This window comes from Sinohyriopsis cumingii, chromosome 4 (assembly GCF_028554795.1).
Source record: "Sinohyriopsis cumingii isolate HCF-2022 chromosome 4, ASM2855479v2, whole genome shotgun sequence".
In the NCBI taxonomy this organism is placed as follows: domain Eukaryota; kingdom Metazoa; phylum Mollusca; class Bivalvia; order Unionida; family Unionidae; genus Sinohyriopsis; species Sinohyriopsis cumingii.
Window position 1 is genome coordinate 108,747,321 of NC_142964.1, and position 20,442 is coordinate 108,767,762.

At 32.6% G+C, this 20,442-nt stretch overlaps 1 protein-coding gene across 1 annotated transcript in view; it reads left to right on the forward strand.

Annotated features, from left to right (window-relative positions):
- Positions 1–19,693, forward strand: part of LOC149801855 (uncharacterized) — a 152,898-nt gene extending 133,205 nt beyond the window's left edge. Inside the window, exons 16-27 of the mRNA XM_089956860.1 lie at positions 2,606–2,693; positions 3,436–3,590; positions 6,002–6,118; positions 9,688–9,906; positions 10,544–10,660; positions 11,927–12,061; positions 12,595–12,711; positions 13,347–14,924; positions 16,106–16,233; positions 16,468–16,513; positions 17,057–17,280; positions 19,335–19,693. Coding sequence (XP_089812986.1) covers positions 2,606–2,693; positions 3,436–3,590; positions 6,002–6,118; positions 9,688–9,906; positions 10,544–10,660; positions 11,927–12,061; positions 12,595–12,711; positions 13,347–14,924; positions 16,106–16,233; positions 16,468–16,513; positions 17,057–17,280; positions 19,335–19,484 — 3,074 coding nt within the window. The 3' untranslated portion in view covers positions 19,485–19,693. The remainder of the gene's footprint in view (positions 1–2,605; positions 2,694–3,435; positions 3,591–6,001; positions 6,119–9,687; positions 9,907–10,543; positions 10,661–11,926; positions 12,062–12,594; positions 12,712–13,346; positions 14,925–16,105; positions 16,234–16,467; positions 16,514–17,056; positions 17,281–19,334) is intronic.
- Positions 19,694–20,442: the final 749 nt, after the last annotated feature.

The following is a 20,442-nucleotide window of genomic DNA, read 5'->3' on the forward strand; positions in this document are numbered from 1 at the left end:
TTATGCGTATCCTCAGTGCCTGGCTAAATGGGATGTTCCTTATGCAGTGTTTTGGATGACAGCTACTTGGGAGGAGATACTGGTGTTTGTTGGTTGGCTTGGAGTAGATGTCTGTATGGAGTTTGTTTTCTACTAATCTGGTTGTTGTGTCCAGGAAGACGTGGTTTGAGTTGAAGATTTCTGCCATGAATTCCAAGTTATTAAGCTTCAGGACATGCTCCAGAAGTTGGACTAGGAAGTGTGTAGGTGGATTGTCTAAAGTTCTAGTTTCCCATGCTACTCTACACGACTGTATCCCTTCGTTGTACGGTATGTTAGTATATAAAGATGTGACGTCTAAAGAAACAAGCAATGTATCTGGCAGTAATGGTTCGCTTGTTTTGCTTTCTATGAGGTAATATGTCGTGTCCTGAAGATATGATGGTACTTTGTGAACATGTGGTATCATACAATGATCCAAATATTCTGATATCCTGATTGGTTTTCTGGGCTTAAATAGTTTTTCCTTTGCTGGTCTATGTGCCCGATTTGGTACGCCTCGTTAATAATATTAGTGATGGCTTTTGGTTGGATCCTGGTCTAGTTTTTGGTAGAACCTACCGTCACTTAGTTGTCTACTTGCTTCACTTATGTAGTTTTCCCTACTCATAACGACCACAACGGAACCCTTGTATGCAGGCTTAATTATGATGTCAGGTCTGCTTTTCAGTGAGTGTAGGGCATATGTTTCTTCCTTTGTCAAATCAGAGTATCTTTTAGTATGGCTGATGTGTCTGGAAGTATCGTTTACAGCTGAGTTGATAAAGGCGTCTAGATCTGCAATTAAACTTTACGTGGTGTCCAATTACTTTTCGTTCTGAATATGGGTTGGTCGCAGCTTATAATTTCTTCTGGTTGGCGAAATGGGCCTTGGGTCTTACTCAGCGGCTAAACTTTTCGTATTCCTTTTTCAGCTTCCCTCTGTCATATGTCCTTGAATGCGAACAGAAACTCAAACCAATCGATACAAGATTTATTTCTGCCTCCGTAAGTTCTCACTTAGAGATTTTGACCACTGAGTTAGTAAAAGTCGAATTAGTTTGTGATATAGAGTGCTTACTATTCTTCTAATTACATCAGTTTTTAGAAGAAAGGTCGTCAACTGAAGTTTCTTCGCAAAAGTGATTTGGTTGTAGATCATGACTTCTAAGTTTTCTGTCTCTGACTTTGTATAGTTTTGCAGAGAATCCTTTTTGATCCTTATTTACTTTAGACTAAAACGTTTGCAATTTTTCCTCTGTGGAAACTGAATTCAGCTGCTGTTTTTAATGATTCGATGGCTGCTGATTTGACTAGATGTTGATGATTTATGTTTTCCCAAGTAGGGCTGTGAGTGTCGTTGACGAATCGTTGGTTATTTCATTCCATTTCTTGTTGAATCTGTTTGATCTCTTGCCAATAATTTGCGGCTTTATAGGAATCTGAAGACTTTTAGTGGCTGTGTTTGTTTCGAGGAAATGACAACGACAAGTAAAATACTCATTAGAGTCGAAAGCGCTCTGGATAGGCAGATAATATTTGCGCACTGTTCGTTGTCATTTTATTGCATTTATTTTAATCAATCCCTGCCACACGTGATCCTTTGCTGGATCCAGCACACTTGAAATGAATTTTAGTCGTTATATGATTTGTATTCTTTATATATATATATATATATATATATATATATATATATATATATATATATATATATATATATATATATATATATATATATATACCATTGCATCAGATTAGTTGTTTTCCGGAAACTGATTACCATTCTTTACTCAATAAATGCAGATATCAGATGGCATTTTAGTTCTTTCCATTCTTTCTGGTAAGTATTCTTAGAAAACGATTCATATTTGAAATAATTCATAAAAATGGAATGATGTATTATTGTAATATACAGGTATTCATAATAGGGTCAGACTGGAAAAGACAAATTTAAAAATAACTAATACGTAGGAACGTTCATCTGTTTATAGATTTGAGGGAGTTAACGATCGTTTCCCTGTCGTGAATTTGTTGTACAGGCAAAATGTCTCATGAAATATATACATTTACGACATTACCATTTTCAAATACTCAGAGTAAAAAACCCTGGTGATTCCCATTCTAACATACTTTGGAAACATTTTTCAAACAAAAGCATACTATATAATTGTCTTTCGCACAATATAGGAGAAAGGATCACGACGTCATAGTGTCATTGAAAGTTACAAACAGTTTTTTAAAATCTTTATTGGTGCAAAATGTAACAAACATCCAATCTGAAAGAGCCCTACTTTCTTTTGTATTTTATTATTTTGTATCAATGAAAACATATTTACTTAATAATGGGACTTACTTGATTTAATCACATTTTATAATTTTTATAATAATATTTAAACTATTAGTAGTATTTGTGCTAAAAACAGTATTATTAAATAAACCATTTCAGAAAGAATTGGTACTGTTGTGGAAAAACAGTTTAGGTGCTTTTAATTCCAAGGGTAGGAAATATATAAACAATGATCAGATTTTCTCATCAAATCACAAATCATAATTTCATGTTGTCATATTTACTTTTATATGTTTGAAGGTTTTCACAGAAACACAGACGGGCAAAGTAAAGGCGATTCACGCGATTTTACCTGGCTAGATGGAAAACCTTTAGCATATTCTGCATGGTAAGATAATTTCCCAAATAAAATTACATTGCTCATTAAAGGCTTTATCTTTAAAATACTTTTATTATTTGTTAATATGAAATAGAAAACTTTTCATAAGGCTTTAAAAGCAACCACAATATGCTTGAATCGTTGCCTTATATATATATATATATATATATATATATATATATATATATATATATATATATATATATATATATATATATATATATATATATATATATATATATATAGATAGATAGATAGATAGATAGATAGATAGATAGTTAGATAGATACGGGTATGTCTTCACTTTGGTATATAGCTGATTTACTTTTGACTTGTACAAACAATAAATGTGTAATTGCAAGCAGAATGAACAATGAATGTTGGAGAATGCCATCTTTTGGAACGTTTGAGCGTGTCACAATATATGAACATAATACATATTACGGCTGGCATACAATTCACGAGCGTAATCTAATCACGAACAAATGTGCAAATGTGCACCTGACCCAGTATCTGTACTTTTCGTTTATGATTTCACTCGTGGATATACACGAATTATCAATTTTTATGTTGTCACTTATTTTTCTATATGCTTCAGTAAAGCAACAAAGTTCAATAAATATATGAGAAAACATTCAACCAAGGAGGAAGTAACATATATGCATTTAGACAAAGTGGTGGTAGAGACAGATGATATTATGGATCCTATGAATTTGATTTATAGATATCTGATCTTATGAATTTCATACAGGGGTGACGGATTCCCAAACAAGTTACCAAGGTGGGACTGTGCAATATTAAATGGAGAAAACTTTGATGGGAATACTCATATAGAGAACACATTATGCACTACACTTGTGACAGAAATGTTTATTTGTGAATTCAATTCATCAAATGCCAGTGCAGGTAAGTACACAGACTAATGTATTTAAATCTTCAAAATAGTTCAGTTTATCTTCATGCACAAATATTCAACAACATAGTTTACACTGAAGTTTAATGTTTTCAATACAAATGTGGCAATTTGCATTATATTTTATTTTCTGCTTTATATTTTTCACTTAGAATAAATTACATGTATCTGTTGACTAACAATGGTTATTTTGAAACAAAAACAGTTATCTCAACATACATGAAATCATCCCGTAACAGGTGACAATTGTCCTTTGCGTGCATTAAATGCATGATCTTTACAGCATGTATAAGTGCAGCCATACACGGTATTCTTTAAAGTGTAATATTTTCATAACACCCACTATTATTCTATCGTGAAAGGTATTACGTTTATTAAGTAGGCATTTGCATGAAAGTTAAATATTACCTGAAACTGACTATTTTCTGTTTCGAAACGGTTTTCACCCTAATAGTTCCGTAAAAACTATTAAATGACAATCTTTGCTAGAAACAGATGATCATATTTTATATAATTATATCCGGGAGTATTAGAAACTGTTATACTAAAATAACTGAAAGAAGTATGTAATAATAATCAACCACCTTAAATAACCATACAATATTTCTAAAAAATCATTTCTCTTTGAAACTAAGGGCGGCCAGAACCATTGAATCAGCACGTTCGTCCCGGCAACGAGAGAGACATGAATTTACCACATGTATGGAAATGTAAATCCGAAGAATTTATTGTTCTGATTTACCATTGTAATGAAATTTCTAATTGCATTGATTCAAGTGATGAGCAGGATTGTATTAACACAGGTATAATATACAAACATGTGCATAAGATATTTCTTGCTAACGAATACTAGACCAGGCCAGGTTGTTCCATAAAATCTTATACAGTAATATCTTTCCTTTGTATTATCCTTTATGTGGCAATTATCTTTCTTAGATATGTGATATGTGATGTAATTATATCCATATTTTAAGTCTTAAAGATGGAAGGTTTTCGCTGTTGATCAAAATAATGGGATATCTGTAAAACATATTTGAATCCCCAAATATATGTATATAAACCTTGCTGACTAAATGAGAATTTAACAACGAGGTAACCATTAAAATAGAATGTTTAACCTGAGCGAACAGTTAAAATCGTGATGGTCTGGAAATGTAAGGCTACCATTGAAGACAACTGGAACACAATTATTACCTAATACCACGAAAATCATTGCTTAATTTTAGCAGTTTCATTATCTGACGAACATGTTTGTTGTTTGTTTTTTTTATCGGAAAGGAACATTGTTCCATTGCTCTTTATAAGCTAGAAATGCTGTAAGAAGTACAGTTTATTTTCATTCGTATGTATTCTTCTAATTCAATTCAGACATAAACATTGTAGACATAGCTTCACAATTTTTTTTCGTGAAGATTCTGTGAGTTGTGAAATTAGAACTTGTTAGATAATAATTAATTTTTGAGTATATAAAATAACCTATTAGTAATGTTAAGCAACATGTAAGTATTGTATCCATTTTTATTTCTAAACATTGAACCAATATAATAAAATAAGGCACTCAATGTTTTCGGATTCAAACAGATGTAATTAATGCAATAAGAAAATGTCATGGCGTTCAAGAAAAGAACATAATGACATAAAATCTTTTTCAGAAGTGTATTTTATGATTTTCGGCACAAAGTAATAATTGTATAAATTCGGTTTCCCTTTTAAACTATTTTTAAGCAGACGCTGACCACCGATGTCCTGACGATGCTTTCCAGTGTTCAAATGGAAAATGTATCAGTGCCAGCCAATTTTGTGACCATATTACAGATTGCGAAGATTCCTCAGATGAATCTTGTGGTAATACCATTATATAGAAAATCATGGATACAATTTAAAATGTCTCTCTTTCAAGTGGCAATGTCACATGAAAATGATTGAACGAATCAACTATTGTAGAGTATATGCTGCATACGAGAAGTAAATCATTCAAACATTCAAGGATATTTTGTAAATTCAAATATAATAATTGTTATCTGTAATACATGGGTAAATGTCACACAGCATTATAATGGAGGGTGATGAAAAAATTCCGCTATACAGCAACTTCACATGTGCATCGTGCATTTGATTAATTTGTTATAATTTTAATTATTTTATTACATATATATTATGCGTATCAAAAGAAGACTCGTAAGACGCTAAGCATAATTTGTTGTAATATGATATGTATATATCGACAATGTCAAAACACTTGCCAAGCATACAAAAATATTGCGACTTTATCACTATGCCATTTCTTGAACAGCTATTGATCAATTTACGACATAATCAGCTTCAGTTCATATAACTCAAAAGTCATTGAAGATATGACATGTCTATCTACTAGCTTTCATGATGCAATATTGTTTTCATTTAGATTACAGAATATGTGGGACTAATGAGTTTCGCTGCAAGAACGGACAATGCATATCAAAAGAACAACTGTGCAATGCTGAACTTAATTGTCTCGATGGCTCAGACGAAAAGTTTTGCCGTGAGTATATTCCTTTTACTATTACTAATATTACTACTAGTACTACTACTACTACTACTACTACTGCTACTAGTGATAATGAAAGAACGTCATAAAAAGTATCAAAATCAATTCCTAGTTATATTAAATATGATGGCATTTTAAAGGAGCCAGAAAAAAATAGGAAATACTTTTGAAGCTGAAGAAAAGGTGGGGAGCATCAATTTGACAACATGATGCATGCTATTTGAATTTCGTAGAACATAGATGCGAGCAACCACCAGTGATACACAGTGGCAGGCAAAAGTGGTTAAAGTAATGACAATGAGATATAAAACCTTTTGATGGGAGCCGAAGACCAGGTAACGAGATGAAAGTATGTATACAATGTCTTACAAAACTGATCTGACCAATCAAAAAATTAGTTGTCAATTACTAGTAAATAAAATTCAAACTGGATAAGACGTTTATTACACAGATTATTGCGCATATGTCTGTGGCGGAAGAGCCCGGACACGTATTCCCAAAACTCCTCAATTGAAGTGTTTGCTCACATTAGTAATAACATTTGTCAAATATCATTTGTTTAGAAAACTATTACAATATATGATATAAATAATTGACTGATTTATGTAACAAAATGCATTCCTTTTATAAAATAGATTCTCTTTCAATTAATATATTTATATAAGGCTATCAAAGTTAAAGTTTTCATGTGCATTTAGAAAGAGGGGTTTCAGTAATAACAGATTACCTCAGTATATGCAACAATCATGCGAAGATTGAATACCGAAATTGACAAGACAAACGAATCTCGTCAATATACCGGGATATTTCTTCAGACATTTAAGTCAGTGCACACCTGATTGCAAGATATTGTGTCTGACAAGGTAGAATACATTAAAGGGAAAACACCTGTAGGACTTCAACATCTAAGCGAACATGATGATAAGGCTAAAATGGCGGGATTACATATTGTCTAACGGTAACCCGTAATAGATTATATAAATTGCAGCACCAGCGAACTATCATATCGGGCATAAATCAAAACTCTTCAATCTGTCAAAAGTGGACAATATTGTTGAGATTCGGAAAACACAAACATAAAGGATACTAAAATATAACTCTGTAGTTGGTCGTATTATTAGTCAATGTATTAATAATAATAATATTAATAATAATAATAATAATAATAACAATAATGATAATAATAATGTCAGAAGCGGAGCAAAATTATCTAGAATAGGTATATTCGTGGGTAAGGTCATATAACTATTTTGCACTGGAAGCAGTCCACGAAATGTTGTATAGAGAACATATTTTGTGTTTGATTCTGGAGCGAAATAATAGCTATTTGAGGGTAACAGAGATTTCGTACTAATTGTGCGAACTTGATGTTGGTGTTGCTCATACATAATGTTTGAGGTAAAGGATATAAATGAAAATGTAGTTGTGTGGTGATCAGAATGGCTTCAGTTTTATCATCATTCCTCTGTAGCTTGCTGCATGTGAACAGTATGACTATCTATTACTTTTAGCACAGAGATATAATGTGTATGGATGACACTGTACTAGATCATTTGAGATCATTTCTTACTCGACAACGATGTGAGCCTTGTAAATTAGTCATTGTTTTAGATTCATTTTGTGTTTTAGATTCATTTTGTTTATCATTCGTACAGCAAGAGGAACAGACTAGCTCTGGTCCTCCATTTACATTTGTTTTTTTATGCTAGAGTAGGCACTGCTGATTAAAAATTGTTGATTAAGAAGTAAAGTTTGTTTTGGTATTTTGTATAACAGCATTAATTTCACTTACTTGCTGAATATATCGCTCTCTTTCTCAAGCTTTTGCTTGGCACATGAAAACTTATCAAAAGTTAAATGTAAAGGCAGAACAAATTCTTTCTCAACAAGTACAAACAATCCATGTACGATGTGCTTAAGTTCTGCATTTTTCAAACTCGAATATAAAATTACACGTTCTCCCTCTTCCAAAATATGGTTTACGACAAAATATTAAATCCAAAGATTATTGTGTAACGAAAGAAACTGGCACCGATTGAGCAAATGGGTAATCAGTGTACCCTAGCTGGGACGGTAATACGTTACAAAATATTAATTCTCGTTCCTTTTCATGGAATTACAATCCCGTTTATAGAAACAGAAAAAAAAGTGTTTTCTTAAGAAGGTCTAAATATTCCATGTACGATATACTTCAGCTATACCTTTTCAAACTCAAACAGAAACATTCAATTTTCATCTCTCTTTCTCTCCGTATATCTATCTTGATCTATTGTTTTGGCACAACAACAACAACAAATTCTGCCCAAAGTTGAATGTAAAGGTAGAATAAATTATATTCTTGACAAGAACAAAATCTCCATGTACGGTGTATATTGGTTCAGCAGTTTCCAAATTAGAACAGAAAAGTGTACGTTCTCTATGGCGAATTGGGAAAGGAGTGCAGTGTTTCCTTTCCAAATCGTTGATGCATTGTTGGAGGTGTTTTCCTAACGCTCTAAACTAATCGAAAAGGAATATCACTTAAACTATCCATGATAAAAATATAGAGGCTAACTTTTGAATGATATCTAGAAATTCGGTGACACAGGATGTAGGTATATTTTTGTATATGTATATTTCAAACATTTCTTATTTCTTTTGTGCATTATAGGTATTGTTATAGAACTAATAAGGGTGGTATGGAGTGTTAGTATTTTCAATGACGGATGATAGAGAAGTTAACAGTTAATAGGGATTTGTTTTGTTGATAATGGGATCAAAGGAGCGTTAAATGGAGATAGGAAAGTAAGTTATGTTTAAAAAATACTTAAATTCTTGCTTATACTACTTCTTCTAAAGCCTACCCTCTGTGGTCAGACGTTGAATGAGTGTTGATCAATTCAAACTATGTGTTGGGATCTCATCTTGTTCCCTAAGAGTCCCATTCATATCACTTTTTCATTTGTCGCCATAAAGGCCTATAATGTGAAACCTGTGAACGCTTCTAACAGTACGTTTTCAGATTGCTATTGTTAAACTAATGATCATTGTTACATTACTTTTTCCTTTGTCCCATATCCCGGAAATGGCTGCCTAATAAAAAAACCGTTTCAGAACCATTGCGTCATTTTTGAGAATTTTTATGAATACAATGGATTTTTTCAGCCCATAAATATGATCTCTACTCGAGTATGCAAAAACACATGTTCTACCGTAACTATCTTTGAATAGTTACAGAATGTACAAGACGATCCCAGAATTTTCATGCAATCTTTTTTATTTAGGAATTCTACCACTTTGCGTGCTTACTATACATTGCTTTACTTGTTCTAATCTCGTTTAAGTAATATATTAATCCTTATTAAGTTATATTCTGATAAACAACAAATGTAATGGCTCTTATTCCGTTTATTAAAATTAGTTTGTCAGGGTGCAAAAAAGTTTTATCATTGAAAATAATAATGTTGATAAAATCTATAAATTGAACATTCAGCATGGATATTTGCTTATTGATAACAGTGTTTCGTGTTTTGTGTTTGATTCATGTTTGCATTGATTTTAAAGCATAATGTTTAATGTTGCAGGCAACTGTGCCGAGGAAGGCAAAACAACGTTTAGATGTGCTGATTTGACATGCATACGCTTGGAGAGGGCCTGCGATGGATTTTATGACTGCGCTGACATGGACGATGAGAACAATTGTACAACTGAAGCAATAGGCTGCCAGGACTGGTGGGAAAATGGCAAGCGCGTCACGGGAGTTTACGCAGTGAAGTTTAAAAATTCATCATCACCAATGAATGGTAAATTATTTAGATGCAATCTAACAAATTCATAAGAGAAAGAAATTACAAACACTAGAATGTGTCGGTTAAACTAAATATTGAATGCTTTACCTAATGTTTTGATTTTATGATTGCTAAACATTGTACTTTTCACATGACATAAATATGAACTCTTCCATTTGACATACGAAACATAAGATTATTTCATTTAAAGTTTTTATAAACTCTGAAACATCGGAAAAAAGGTTAATAATGAACACAATACTTCCGCTTACATAATTGTCAAGGATCTATTTTTATATTAAACAGACCAAGTAACTAGAATATTGTATCAAGTCAACCAAGCGGTACGAACTAATTATTTCCGTAACATATGCAATGAAGATATCGACAATTCAGCCAAGTCTTGATCAAGGATATCGATTGTCGCTTCGAAAAGTTTAGTCCGATTATCTAATGTATTTCTTGAACTTATTCAATCCGTTTGATATGCACACAAGTATTTTCCTCTTTTATTCACATTAAATTTCCCCATTTGCGATTTTATTGACGGTTTGCAGTTAATATTATGTACCAACAGAATATTGTTCATACCTAGAAGAATGTATTAATTAATAATTGAGGCATAACTAGATTTTGTTTGTTTTATTTATAGTGGAGTGCAACTTCAACCATATAAATGAAAATGTTCTCCTAAGTACAGTGTATAATGTAGACTATGTGAGGACAACATCTGTTCAGGCACGTGAATACTACAAAAAACTTGGAATTCGTACGTACAGCTACAAACTTATATACCCAACGGACGAACCGGAGGTTTTTCGATACAGTGTGAATACGGGAAGAAATTGCACACAGTCGATCCGGCTCGACTGTACTGTAACAAAACAAAAAATAGCCGATATCATAGGAAATACCGTGTATCCTGAATGCATATGCAGGAAATGGACAGGTTACACAAGTATTGTATCCAACGTCATGAGGCAAGGCTCTATATACAATACGAAAATTGAATTATTTTAATGTTACCATCCTTTACTCACTATTAAATATATTCTGATGTTGTTCAAGTAAGATGCAGGAAACGTCTACACAATTGTAATTGTTATGTGACGTTTCCCTTCTATCGAACCTCTACATAATTATAATAATGTTTGTATTTATGTTTGTGAGGGAGTTAATGTTCTCAGCTTAATGATTTTTGATATCCTATGTATCTATGTATTACACCCCAAGACCAATGAACCAAGTTATGCCATTCAGCCACATTAATATGAACCATATTCTTTCATAGAAGGTATGCGTATATTTTATACGATGTGTTTTACAACGTTCTCTAACTAAATATAACGATTGGTTTATCATCGATGTCTTTTCAGTTTGAAACAAATCGAAGGGCCCTGCTCTGAATCTGGTTCAGATTCTTCAGGTGAAGGATATCAACGCGTCATATATGGAGGTCTTCGACAGGGTATTAAGGACATCACTAAATACCCGTGGGTCATAATTTATTTTCTGATAAACTCTTCTTACAGACAGCAAAGAATAACAGTGGGACCTTTGGTTTGTAATGAAAGTAAGTATGGCATGTTTAATATGTAGGTATATGTATGTGAGCATAATCATTGCAATAATTGATAATACTTGCATTCATCCAGCCAGTATCCAAATTAACAGACCTTTGTTTAAAGAATCGAGTGCAGTTTGTGCTGATTCGTGATACTATTTTATCGAGGTTCTATATGTTTGAAGGTTGTTTCTTCAGTACATATAGCTTGGTATTTTTTAAAATTATCTTGAATTTTGTTACAGCGTCTGATTTATATAGATTGTTGCATAACGCATGGAAATGTGATTAAACGGCCCCAACTAAACATCATAGACCTCGAAATGTTGATACATTAGGATCTTTCAATGAAGAATATAGTTTATGAATGATGTGAAAATATAAATTTGATGATTTTCCAGGGCTCAATGATCCTAGCGAATATGTTTAACCTCTAAAATGTTTGATAGTTTACAACCAATTTCCATTTAGCATTTTATCCAGACGACGCAAGAATACCGTGTGACAAGGGGCACCCTGTATTAAACAATACACGCTGCATTTATGACGAGGATCGTTTTGGTTCGCCAGTAGGTTGCGCTGATATGTCTCATACCAAACATTGTGGTAAGAACTACTTCCACATTTATTTGTTTTATATTTTGCTCCACACGTAATAATGATAACATATGTGGGTGATTAGTTCTACACTTACCAGTATTATAAATGAGTATACATGTTGGATATATCAACATTTATATATAATTATCATACATAAGTACATATATTTAATTGTCAATGCACATATATTTGTTTATTAAATTATTATTTCACTATTTATTGATATTCCTTGTTATTCATCTGCATTGTTTTGCTATGACTATATTTCCTTATAGGTGCGCAATATTAAACTGGATGACATATGTGCTATCATAACGTTTATAGTGGAATAATATCGTTACACCATGATGTTCTAACATATCTTTAATTTCCAATGGTAAATATAATCATCCTAAATTCGAAAAAAAAAATATTTCTTGCAATTCCTCGCAATATCAATTTAGTGGCTACAATTTTAAAAAATAATTTTTGATAATGAGAATATTGTAAGTAGCGAATTCTCGTGGAAACTCAAAATTATACAAAGAAATCTCTTTCAGAAACGTTCATTTGTCCAGACAATTTCGTGAAATGCCCAGGATCATATTGTTTGGCAGTACGATTCATATGTGACGGTTTGCAGCAGTGTCCAAATGGTGAAGACGAAGCTGAATGTGGTAAATCAATTGTCTTTATTTGTGTCTTAGAATACAAATATAGAAATATTCATGATAATGATCATCACTATCATTAACATAAGATGTTATGGGTCTGATTTTTATAATCATAATTATTTAAAGTGCGCTGCTTGCTTTAAGAAGTAGGAGTAGTTTCAAACAGTTCAGCTCATGCCAATTGATAAGTTAGCACCTTATATGCTTGCTTAAACGTCCAGTAAATGTGTAAGCTGTACAGACCTATATATGCCGCCATATTACGTGACATCAGATCAAAGTCTATGTCGGTTCGAGTTGGGTACCACTTATAAGCGAGGATAGGCGGTAAATGTTTTCATCTAAAGTGATGAAAACGTCTGAAAAATTGATTTTCACACCTTTGATCACAACACATTATCTTTAAAGCATACAATTTTCAGTTGAATTTTATTCATGGCACAAACATATATGCAACATTTTCTACAATTATGTTCGTTCCTCATGTATAACATGTTTTTCTGTGACTTATATAGTTTGTGAAAACGTTTGGATGAAAGCATTTTGCAAATTATTTTTTTAAAATTAATCGTAACATGTCAATGATATTTATATATACCAATTACACTTATTTCTATAATCTTCCTGTCTGCATATAGGACATCAAGGAAGAGACTGCCCTGGATATTTTCGATGCAATCAGTCTAATATTTGCCTTCCTCCGTCTCAAGTTTGTGATGGGTTTAAACATTGTCCTGCGGGAGATGACGAGATATTTTGTAATATAAGCTGCCCTGGTGCATGCATTTGTCAAGGAACCTTCGTAGATTGTAGGGATGGTCGAATAAATGCTACAGAAATTGCTTTACTATCAGTAGAGTCAAGAAAAATAGTCTTCAGCAACTCCACTATCGGAAAAATAAGTATACCTTTCATCCTACCGATGGCGTTTTTAGTTAATTTATCGGACAGTGGGATCGAAGAAATACAACCTGGGATTTTTGAGTCCATGAAGAATTTGAGGACTTTAGACATTTCTTACAACACACTTACAGTCCTTCATGAAAATACTTTCAAGGGATTGGCAAGGCTTCAAGAATTGATACTGGACAATAACATATATCTAAAGAAGATAGAGAGAGGAGCTTTTCGAGATTTAGAAAACATATCGGAAATCAACATCACACATTTGCATATTTCATTCTTAGAAAGCTACACATTTGAAGGTCTAAACAAACTGAATAAACTTGACTTAAGATTCAACAAAATATCTCATGTAGAAAATCAAGCATTTTATGGACTTGGGAAGTTAGAAAGTCTTTTGATAAGTTACAATAAAATAAAGATCTTTGAGAGTGAAATATTCAGTGGACTGACATCTCTCCATTATTTAGAAACGGACGAATATGAATTATGCTGTTTGAAACCGAGAAGTGTAAACGAAGCAAATTGTCTTCTTTCACAAACATATGAATTTCATTCATGCAAAGACTTGGTGCGGGATGTAAGCTTGCGAGTACTGTTATGGATAATAGGACTCTTATCACTAGTAGGCAATCTTACCTCATTCATATACAGAAAATGGAAATTAGGCCTGCAGTTGAGAATGGGCTATGGAATGTTTGTAGCAAATTTGATAGTCGCAGACGTTCTAATGGGAATATATTTGTTGATTTTGGCTGTTGCTGATACATATTTTCGAAACGAATTTGTCTCAAGCAATGATTGTTCGCAAATCAGGGCATATTGCAGTGCAGCAGGAGTTTTATCGACATTATCAAGTGAAGCGTCCATCTTCTTCGTAATGTTGATTACATTAGACAGGATTTTAGTGGTTAAGTTCCCTTTCGGACAAGTGAAGTTGACGCCCAGTATCTGTAAAGTTGTGTCATTTCTTGCTTGGTTGATTGCCATTGCATTATCAGTGTTACCAATGGGACTGAACGTGTACTTTAAAGGGAAATTCTATTCTCGAACATCCATTTGGTTTGTTCTTCCTCTAACAAGAGACGATGCGCCTGGATGGGAATATTTATTTGCAATAGTCATCACTTTAAACTTCCTCCTTTTGTTTCTGTTAGTCTTTGGACAGATTCTGATTTTCAAAGCGATGCGAACAAAGAGTCCAATGTTAGATAGGCAGAAACATTCACGTGATCAGACTTTGACTGTGGCCAGAAATCTCTTACTGGTAGTGTTTACGAACTTTCTCTGCTGGTTTCCGATAGGAGTAATAGGTAAATGTTTCTGTATTCTAGAATGAACACAAAACAGATAGACTTATCAAATTCTAGTCATTTTATTAATTGGAAGATATTGTCCTCAAATTAAACTTTTAGGCCCACTTTCTTATTTATTAAAAGAGATATTAATAACTTTTTATATTTTAAAGTAAAATACAAATTTAGTAATTTAGTGAATAAAACACTACGAAGAGACTTGGCAATGAAAAGGGCTTTTCAATATTTTATACTAAACGGTCCTTGGGTGTTTCAAAGTATAGTATTTTTTAAAGTAAGAACGGACAATTAAGTTAATTACGGTGTTACAAAGACACATTTAATTCTTTACACATCATGGAAACTAATAAATATTATAATATTAAAAAGTATGTAGTGTCCATATTATGGGAATGATTAATTGACATACTTTATTATGTTACATTTATATTCATGGAAAATCGTCAAAGGTATTATTATCTTACTCTGTGTGTGTGTGTGTGTGTGTGTGTGTGTGTGTGCAAAGAACACCGATCATATGGCGAATAACATCCATTCAGGTGTACTGGATCCAGCAAGACGCATTATGTGTCAGAAATTGACTAAAATAATTGCAAGAAATTGACAACATAAAGTGCAAACATTGTTAATTAATTAATTTTAATTACCCTAAGCGCTACTGACTCTCATCGAGTCATTGTCAAAGGGAAAATTGCGACAGAGAAACAAATAAAATAAACATTAAACATCAAAAAGAACACTGACGTTACAAAATTTTACACGTTTATGGAATTGACAGAAGTATTATCTCAAACGTTTGAAGGTTTACAAATATACGGCGTTATATCCACAAATTTTTAAATAATACTTATATTAAATAATACTTATATCAGATCCATAATTACTTAAAATCGTATAAATTCAACGTTTTCTTTGCAAGTTCTTTGTCTAGTTTGTCTCTGTTTCGTAATTGTGACTCTAATAAAAAAAACTCATCGTGAATCGAAAGCGCTTATACTAGTTAATACATATTCTTTGCACTGTTTGTTGTCATGTCTTAGTTCTGAACTGGTTTCGTAAGTACGTGCAATTGAAAAGGTCCCATCTGAAAAGATGACTAATAGTTTTCCGTAGAGACATTCCAATGATTTTAAACAGTTGATGTATTTATTAATTTGTTTTATCTGTTAATTTGGAAGGCATCCTGGCTTTAATGAACTACACCATTCCCTTGGATGTGTATGCATGGACATCCGTCGTTATTCTACCTATCAATTCTGTGCTGAATCCGATCCTATACACGCTTTCTGCTGTGATCAAGAGAGAGGTAAAATCACTTATTGTTTGTGACATAACTATAACAAATTGGCATGAAGATTTCTCTTTTTCTTCATCTCAAAATAATGATTCAGTTATTTGCAAGCTCAACAAATTATATAAACATTTGTTTAGGTTCGTATCGTGATCTACTTGGAGCGTCCATGTAACTGTATGTTTTCGTCATTTTACATTTCCTTATATTCGTAATTCCGTTCTCACATTGCATGTTCTTATTCTCTAGAAATTTGTGCCGCCAACATCCGAACAAGACATGATTTCAAAAGAAGGTAAGCTCTCGACAATTAATTAGATCATTTTAAGAGTTTTATATTACATTCTAAATCACAATGATTATAATATTGTTTCTCAAAACGGTACAATTTTAAACGCTGTAACATATATAACGAAACAAAAGATGGTGTAAGGTTCAATAAAATTTTCAAAATACATTTTTTAACTTACAAAAGATATTCAGTTGATACAAATCTTTGCTTTAAGTGTGTGTATCCCATACCATAAAGAAGATAAGATACTGTAAATATTTATTTTTTCGCATTAAAATTGATCTACCTGTATAAATATCGAACGTTCCCAGATAGATATATGACAACTTGTCATCAACATCTAATCATTTTGTCTACGACAACTTACTCCATGTGCGTGTTTCTCTCTCTGTCTCTCCCTCTCTCTCTCTCTCTCTCTCTCTCTCTCTCTCTCTCTCTCTATATATATATATATATATATATATATATATATATATATATATATATATATATATATATATTGTAACTAAAAATGTTATTGTTATGCCCTCTTCTCGTTTAACCCAGATATTAGAAGACTTGATGAAATATTCAGTTATGATGTTCTACATGCTAACGATGTTAGGAAGCTGACATGCGCATTACTTTGCATCGAGAATCGTACCTTGAACTTCAACCAGATAGATCTTGTTACAAGGAAAATCGCAGAACGCGTTGATTTCCTGCACAAAAGAATGATGTACTACGGCAATCTGACAACGGACAACATATGGATTTTCCTTGATAATGACGTGAGATAATATTATTGTTATTATTTTTATTATTATTATTATTAGTAGTAGTAGTAGTAGTAGTAGTAGTGGTAGTATTGCTATTATTAATATTAGTAGTAGTATTAATCTGAATTCTTGTATTATAGGCCAACAACCCAAATTCCATACATTTATGAAAATTATAATTCAAACACGAAACAATAATTATGGCGCTAATACACGGACTTAGTAACTTTTAAAGATTTTTGCTAGATAGAGAGAAAAAATATGTAGGATATTAATATATGAATAATTATCTTATCAGGGTATACAACTTAATTTATTTTTATTAGATTAAACGTTTGAAAGTAAGTAATCGTTTCTCAAAAGGGACATTTAGCAAAAACTTAAAACTCATCTTCTTTATCTGCGCAGAAAGGGAAACATTTATTCAATATAACTGATATATGAAAGGGAACTTTCTATTTCTGAAAATACGTAGTAAGCGAACACTACTAAAGAGTCTAAATAATTTATATAGTATTGGAAACGCCCGGTCACCTATATATTATAGACTTTCTCTATTGGGAATCCTCAACAGTAACCTTTATTAACATGTACCAGTACTTAAGAATTCTGCTATATCATAATACTTGCAATTTGCATTCAACCTGAATGAGTGTAGATAAAAACCTTTGGTGTGTTTTTCGTAATAACAAAAACATATTTGCAAAGTTACATAAGCACAGCTTGCTTTTTACAACGTCAGACGTCTGACCCATAATTTAAAGTTGGCCATATTTGTTTCAAATACTTTGAATATATTTTTTGTAGACAGTCTACCGAAACGATCGAATCTGTTCTTTAGGCTATAAAGTGTCTTTTCTGCTTATGCTGCATATACGACGAGGTTGTAGAAGCAAAATTATAAAACCGATATATTTATCATGAGATGAAGTACCAGTGAGGCTATCATAAACATATGAACTTTTGTATCCTCTCAGATATCATCTTTTCAAAGTGCTATGATTTAAGTCTTTTCTACGTTTCACCATAACTTTCATGAACTAGTTAACTATTTTTTATTTTATTTCAAATACGTTACTGATACATGTCCTTTTCAATATACAACCAATACCTGGTTTGGTTTGGCAGATCACGCTATAAGATTTGTTACCCTCACAGCCTTTCTGTTAGTCAGACAGACATTAGTGACGTAAACATCCTCCTGACAAACTGGTTGTGTTGATTTCAAAGAGAAGTAAATACTCTGCTGAGGACTGCTAAAGGCTTACCCCTTTGTAATTTACAGACATGTTTATATTCCCTTTTTGTGAAAGTATGCGATAAATAAAACAGCTGTTCTTCACAACTTCGGACAGTGTTTGAGATCAAATATGGTATATAAAACAAATCTTAAGATAGGTCTTAATTGTTTTTAGCTGCCTTGAAAAAGATCACAAAATAACACCAATGCCACCATATTTTCCGGGGCCCCGAGTGGCCGAGTGGTCTAAAGCTCTCTCCGTCATGGATCACTGCCATCTCACGTCTGTCTGCGTGGGTTCGAGTCTCGGGCTTTGCAAACGTGGATATGTGAGAAAGCTTGCCGGTAGCTTCTCGTGGATCGGTGGTTCTTTCCGGGGTTTTCCTGGGTTGGTTCTTCCTCCACCATTAATACTGGCCGCCATGTATAGCCTATCTTGTGCTGAAAAATGGCAACAACAACTATAACAACCATATTTTCCGTCTGTAATCTTATTAATATATTGTACTTCTTCAGTGTTATTACCATTCGGGATTTGCCTGACGAGTGGCACTTGCTTGATATGACCTGAAATTAGTATCTACCTCATGATCTATATCAGATAATCCTGAAAAATAATGGTATCATCCGTTCAGTTTTTTTTTCCTGTCAACGTAGCGTTATGACACATTGAAGATCCCCAGAAGAGGTTCGAATCTATCCATAAAAGTGCTTTTTCAAAACATGCTCCCTCCTTTGTTTTTATAAGTTGCTTTGCAAAGTGTAACAATAATATGATTATATACCAGATTGACACGATAAATAAGCTATAAATGTTCTTTTTCAGGAAATAAAGGGTGTGTGGCTTCAAGGCAAGCCAAAACGTGCTGTCAACAAACAAATGCAGTCCGCAGATATTCAGTTTCTGGAATCTGTCCGTGGTGCCCTTCTGCAATCATGCAGACATATCGCGAACGAAATCGAAGAGCAAGAATGATATTTAATTGGGATGTTTTCATATTTTCTTTTTACTGTTGTTCAACTCTTTGGCAAGTCTATGAATATTACCATAGCCTTTTGATTCTTCGAATTGCATTTAACGTATATGGCTTTCTAAGTACAGTATAAGTGTATGTGTCTATGTTATCCTATTATCGTCGTCATCAGTGTCGATGATATTCACCTGATTTGATTATGCAGTTTATCTATCTTATCCAAAGTTGAATTATATTCAACATACTGAAAAAAACTCCCGCTCACTCAAATATCACAACCTTGTATCAATTGAACAATGACACGTTTAAGATACAATTTTTTAAATGTACAGTGGTCATAAACACAAAACAGTATGTTCACAAGACATAATATTATTCTTTTTGCATAAAGGAAGTTAAAAAGATAATTCAATCAGTCACAATTGAAAAACCTGAGTTTTTTTACTAGTATGTAAATAAAGATAGGTAAGGTATGCCCTTATATGCGTACTAACACACTTTGTAAGAGTCTTAATATGGGTAGGTAGGTAGATATATGTTTTATTGGCAGGTAGGTATATATGTTCAAATTCATTTAGTGCATTGCTGTACGTTTTCGTTGTTATTGAAGTTAAGGTGAAATGTAATAATTGCAATGAGTGTAAATCAATTATAATGAACATGCAAAATACACAGACATGTTATCCAAAGTTAAATTGACACATTATTAGAAATTGTTTCAGTCAACAATTCTATATAAAAGCTCATATAAAATTAAAACTTGATCAAAGTAATCATTCATTATATTTGTGATCCCATTATTTAGAGCAGCACTTATTCCACTGCATGTGTATGTATATGTTTCTCTTCAGTAAAATAAACATAGATCATTATAGAAAAAAGTTAAATGAAAACTTCAGACGATATTTGCAAATCATTTTCCAAGCAGTTTCGACATGTTATATTAACTAAGAAAATAAC